The sequence below is a fragment of the Notothenia coriiceps genome, unplaced genomic scaffold (genome assembly GCF_000735185.1).
Source record: "Notothenia coriiceps isolate Sejong01 unplaced genomic scaffold, NC01 NC01_scaffold00035382, whole genome shotgun sequence".
Lineage (NCBI taxonomy): Eukaryota > Metazoa > Chordata > Actinopteri > Perciformes > Nototheniidae > Notothenia > Notothenia coriiceps.
The window spans coordinates 1,661-7,399 of NW_011368083.1; the positions used below are offsets into that span (position 1 = coordinate 1,661).

Sequence of the window (5,739 nt, forward strand, 5' to 3'; positions counted from 1 at the left end):
TGTGTGTGTGTGTGTGAGAGAGTGAGGGCAGGTGGTTGTTGTTTGTCTTAGATTGCTCAGACACACCTGCAGACATGGCGAGGCTCGTCTCATAAATGTTCATGTAACCATGCCCCGTGGCAACCAAAGGACGATCTGCATGTTCAGCCCGTCAGAGGGTCCGGTGAGGGTATGTAACTGCAGTAGAATAATTAAAAACAACAGGGTATTTCTGACCATGTTTCCTTATTCATTATTATAACAAAGAACGTTTGATTCTCACGAAAGAAAATGTCTCTTTGAGGTCGGACTATGCAGGCCCACACTAACCACTCTGAGATATTGCATGTTCACAGGCACACATCATATTGAGAGTTTGTGTACAGTATCCGAGTCAGTGCACTTTATCTCATAACTTCCCCTTTCAGAAGAAGAGAATAAATAGACTGCTGCTTTTTAATGTCAGCAAAACACTTTTTTTCTTACTTAATAATAAAAATCCTCTTTTCCTTTGCCTGACTGAGCTGAAAGGGCACTGACCATAATGCCACAGGCATAGAAAGAATGTGTGTGCGTGCGTTTGTGTGCAGTTCACACGACCTTACTCTTTCATATCCATAGACTGTATGTTCATATCTCAACTGCATCTGACTCTTACACCTGGTGGTGCTCACAACACACACCCTTTAACAGCTTTCATTTCTCCTTTCTTATTCCCTTAACAGGACTCTGAGGTGGGTGGAGTGGTTCTTACTGTGATGGAGTGTTATTAAGTAAAATGCTGCAACAATGCTGGTGTTGCATGGTTTCTCACATTGGTGCATGTAGAGAAGCCTTTCTTTTAATATCCTAACATGAGGAGTTTTTCTCGTAAGACACATTTAATAAGGTCTCATGATTTCATTTCGTATGCAGTTTACATAACTTCCCCCCTTGCTGCCTGACATCACCCTGGGCTTGTGTGAGTTGAGTAAAGCAACCACAAGAATGTAGTTTCCCATGCAGGAAACACAGCAGCAGAGACAGAGGGCCCATTCTTACACAAAGTGGGCAGGGTGCTGTGACGTTGTGACCAAAACACACGCTCACTAGTAGGAGGAGAATGGGAAACAAGGGTAAAGAGGGAAACAGGAACAGAAAGTGAAGACTTGTCAAGATGTCTGGGTGAGGGGGACCAGAACAGAGAAGAAGCCAGATGCCAAAACAGAAACAACTGAAGTCTGAGCAGCTGTCCGGATTAGACAGCAGGGCGAGCTGACCTGCCACTTCACACGTCCCCACGGGGTAAGGTGCCGCTTTCAAAGAGATCTTGAGTGCCAATTTGAGATACTTTGAAACTGTTCTGAGTGGTTTATATAAGCTGTTGAAGCGTTTTCTTGTGTGACTTGTGGTTAAACTTTGTTGGTGAAGACTCCTATAAAAAGAGTGTTGTTCTGTATTAGAGATTAGATCTGACTGGATGTTTGACAAGTTACAAGGATAAGATGATACGTTTCTTCTTGCCTTTGATTGCCCCGAAGTATCACTATAATGTACTCCTCTAGATATCTAGTTAAAAGATAACATTTATTTATTTATTCAAATTCTAGTTTATAAAATAGTTGTAATCTCTGCATTTGCTGCTTCAATCTCTTTCAGAGTAACTTTCTGTCGCTCTGTTCAATGGAGGGTTTTTTGGTCTTTCCCTGATGCTGGTTTTAGTGTCTCTTCCTCCTCGTCTTAATGTCCTCAACTTTGCTCATTTCACTCAGTCAGGATCGAGTTGACACAAGTCTGAACTGTAATGGACTTGTGCACTTGCTCTTGATCACTCCAGAGAAATGCAGAGAAATCCTCCAGACTGTCAGCAGGCCTTTAACTACTCAAGGAAAACAGCTACACTTAGTGATCTGACCTAGCTTGTGTTTTTAGCAACAACAACAACAAAAAAACTCAAGTATGTCCTAATAGTTTATTGGAGGCTGATTCAATTTAAGCTAAACATGTCCTCCATGCTCTATATTAATACAGATTGATGAAGGCTGTGTTCTGACTGTGTGCTCGGGGCGAGTCATTAAAGATTCCTGCTTTGCCTTCTGTCACAACTTTGTCTTTTAGGTCGCACATGTTCCTTAAAAAGCATCAAGGGCTAAGTGAGTGCAGTCATAACATTTTTCTCAGCCCCTTCCTGGCTTTGTGTGCCCCAGTGTGGCCTTTTCCTGTATATGAATGGCTCCTTGAGAGCACAATGTCATGAGAAAGTGAAGCACCCAAACTTAGAATGGCATTTCAGTGATAATATGAACAAGGTAAACATTTAAAGAATGTGGCCTCATTTAAAATATAGTAAAATTAAGCGTGGCTGTATTTTCTTTTTTCAATTATTTATTTTGTTCTGCACCTTTCCTAAACCACAAACTAACTTCAGCTCAGACGTATGCCATCAGTATTCACAGTGTGAACACCCTCTATTACAAACTGCAAATGTCCTGCTGAGAAAGCGATCTTGGAAGAACGATACTGACAATCACAGTGTTTACCTTGAGAAAAGCCACATTTTGAAACTACCTGAGAAGGAAAATATTCTATTTAATATAGCTTGTAACTATTTCATGCCTTTCTATTGGAGCACATACAGAAAAAATATCCTTTTTTACAATTTCTACATGTTAGACATAACCCACAATGATCATTCATACTGGCAAGAGACTATAATTATCATACCTCTTGATGACTTTTCCATTCCATTCAATGACTTTAGCTCTGATGCATTATTAGTCATCTCTTTTATATAGCTATCACACCTCTGTTACCGGCCTTTGTTTCTCTCCTACGGACTTATTGTTCAGTGACTGTGGCTCCTCTTGTTGACCGTGTTTTCATTATGTGAGGGAGATCAGAGTTTACACAAAGGTGCTGCTGCTCAGCCGAGCTCAACATGATGTAACTACAGCGGAGGAAAAGACCAACAATAACATGGAAGTGACTCTGGGGCTCCCAACAATGTTCATATTCCTTAGAATAGTTCACAGTTGACTTTCAATGCTTTTTGGCTGAAAATCTGCGTACATTTTACTAATGCATGCTTCAATCCAATGCTGTTGGGACCAGAAGGATTTCTGTACATCAAATAAGATCATTGTCCACATTTATCTGATGTTTCTGCTAAAAAGCTGCACTTTGAGTGCAAACCCTTGTCACCAATTACATGTGAGCGTTTGTATGTAGTTTTACAACCAAAGTAAAACCCAAAATAACAAAAAATAAAGTCAGTCAGAATACACACCAAAATCATAATTCAGCAATCCGTTGATGTAGACAAAGGAAATGGAGGAGCTTCTTATTTGTATGTGCTTTTATCTTATTAGCCAATTCAAATCCAGTTGTAGTTTGAAGTATTGCATCATTTTCTGTTTGTGTCAAACAAAATATATTTTTTCCGAGTGCGTAGGCCTATAACAAATGAAACTGTGCTGTTTACAGTTTAGTAAGTATGTTGAATTGGACACAGCTTTATTTTATTTCAGCCTATAACCAAACAGACAAATAGAAACAAGCACAGCTTAAAATGTGGTAATTTATTTTAGGTCTGAGAGACTGCTCTTTCTCATCTCTAACTCTGAGGTCTCAGATGACTCCAGCTTTACTTAGCTTGAGCGCTCAGCTTCCTGTTGAGCACACGAGCGGGAGGGAAGTTAGCAGACTCTCTGCGGGTAAACCAATTTCACACATGAGACGCAACGCACCAAGACAGCCACATCAAATCTATTTGCTCTCCACTTGCAGGTGCATCTTTCTCTCTCTGCCAGTCAAATGTGAGATGAGAATCTCTTCTCTCTCTTGCATCGAGAATACAGAGAGGCTCTGACGCCGTGAGCTAAAGGGAATCTAGAGGACGTACTTTACTCAATTGGTATTTGAAATCATTGGAGAAAACTATAGTGGTTTAACACCGTTTAAATAAAGACGTTGCCTCAAGGCTTTAGACTTAATCAAATAGTCTCAAAGAAAAAAGGAACAATATTACTTTTACCTCTTTTATTTCTTCTGCAGACCTGCTTCCCCATTTGAAGCACCTCACCTCGTTTTTTCTCCTCCAGTAGAGCTGTTAGGAGATTTTATCTGAGGTCAGAGGAAAGCGTTACAATCAGACATTTATGAAAACTTAAGCCAGTCTCCATATATTTCCCCCATTGGGAGCAATTAGCTGCGTATATTCAGATGAACCTCCTGTAGCAGGTCTCTCTCTTGCCTACGTCTCTTTTTTTTTCCTTGACACTTTCTGTCTCAGCGGGACTCTTCGAAAGATTGGTTACCTTTATCTCTGTCTTGCCTTCCCTCAGACACAATCTCTCTCTCCTCTTCTTCTTTGCACCGGTCTTCCTCAGCAGGAGTCGTAAAGATTTGTCCTGAATCCTGAATGAGTCTTCTGCAGTATTAATGAGGGGAAAATCTGAAGCTGACATTGACAAGCGGGGGAGAGCAGGAGTAGAGACGTTTAGCGACAGAGGCAGAAAGATGGATTGGAAGGCCGAGTTGGGAAAAAGGGAAGAAGAGCTTTCTGCTGAAAAGCAAATGTATTTACTTTCTCTTTCTTTTGTTCCACAGACACACCCAAAAGCATCGCTACAAAACTTAACTGTAAAGAGCAAGAGGACGAGCGAGACCTCTGGAAGACAAAGAGAAAGAAAACATTTTGAGGAATGCCAAGCAGGATAAACAAACTTGGCTGGAGTGCAGATTTTGCCTTTTTTCTCCTGCATCAAGATTGTCACAACTGGGCTATTTCAAAGAAAACCTTCTGATAAACACGTGAGCTTTTGGTCTTCTGGATTTGTTTAAAGAATGCTCAGGGCACTTCAAGGAAGTAGACATACATGAAGTCACCCTGCATGCTTACAGTGTTTCCATTTATCATAAACAACCCAAGCCTGAGTGCGAGCCTCATCAGATAGTGCTGTAAACTCTTTAGAAGTAGAAAGCAGGAGCACATGAAAGTTCAATGTCAAGTCACCAACAATATCAGACCTGACAGACGTCGGAGTAACTTTGAAGCTGAAACCATACCGCATAAAAAAACAACTTAAATGAACACCATTTTGTGATTATCTGAGTGTCTCCAGCTGGCTAATACGCACATTAACTGACTTGCAAACTTCACAACCCTCTAAAGGATTTATTAAAACTTTACAACTGCCAGACAAACTTAATTAAAAGGAGCCACGACTCCGTATCCGAGCGCCATGGATGGGGGAACAGACAGCATCCGGGATTTTTTCCACCAACTTTGGAGCATTGCTGCAGAGAAGCACAGCCAGGGGGCGTACAACACGGTGTGCCTGGTGGTGCTGCTGACTCTGCCCCTCATCGTCCTCCTCACCGCTTTGGTCGTATGCTGCCACTGCTGCTGCTGTCGCCATGCCAACTGCTGCTGTTGCAAGGACGCCATGGCAACCGCAAGGTCAGAAACGAAGAAGAGAAAGAACTCGAGTGAGGACTTGTGGATCTCCGTCAAGGGGGGGCCGATGACGCCTGACAGGGTCGCCCTGGCCATGGAGTAGGAAACCGTTTTTTTATTTCAGTGCAGGGGAGCTGATGGAGTGTCTTGAAAAGAAAACCAGCATGGGCTCAAAGGACATTGTTTAAAGAGGACCTATTATGCTCTTTGGGGTTTTCCCTTTCCCTCCGGCCTAAAACGCCTCCATTGCACTCCTTTGTTTACTTTCGTAACATAGTGACATCACTGTGTAACACTCACACTTCTATTGGCTAGCGCTCCAA

The 5,739-nt window shown here is 41.9% G+C and overlaps 1 protein-coding gene across 1 annotated transcript; it reads left to right on the forward strand.

Annotated features, from left to right (window-relative positions):
* Positions 1–1,078: 1,078 nt before the first annotated feature.
* On the forward strand, positions 1,079–5,739 carry kiaa0040 (KIAA0040 ortholog). Its single transcript, XM_010791305.1, has 2 exons — positions 1,079–1,263; positions 4,567–5,739. The coding sequence occupies exon 2, from the start codon at positions 5,202–5,204 to the stop codon at positions 5,517–5,519; it is 318 nt and encodes a 105-aa protein (XP_010789607.1). The 5' UTR covers positions 1,079–1,263; positions 4,567–5,201; the 3' UTR covers positions 5,520–5,739.

Bases quoted from the DNA above. Each gene is read 5' to 3' on its own strand.
- kiaa0040 (XM_010791305.1), top strand. From the start codon at position 5,202: ATGGATGGGGGAACAGACAGCATCCGGGATTTTTTCCACCAACTTTGG.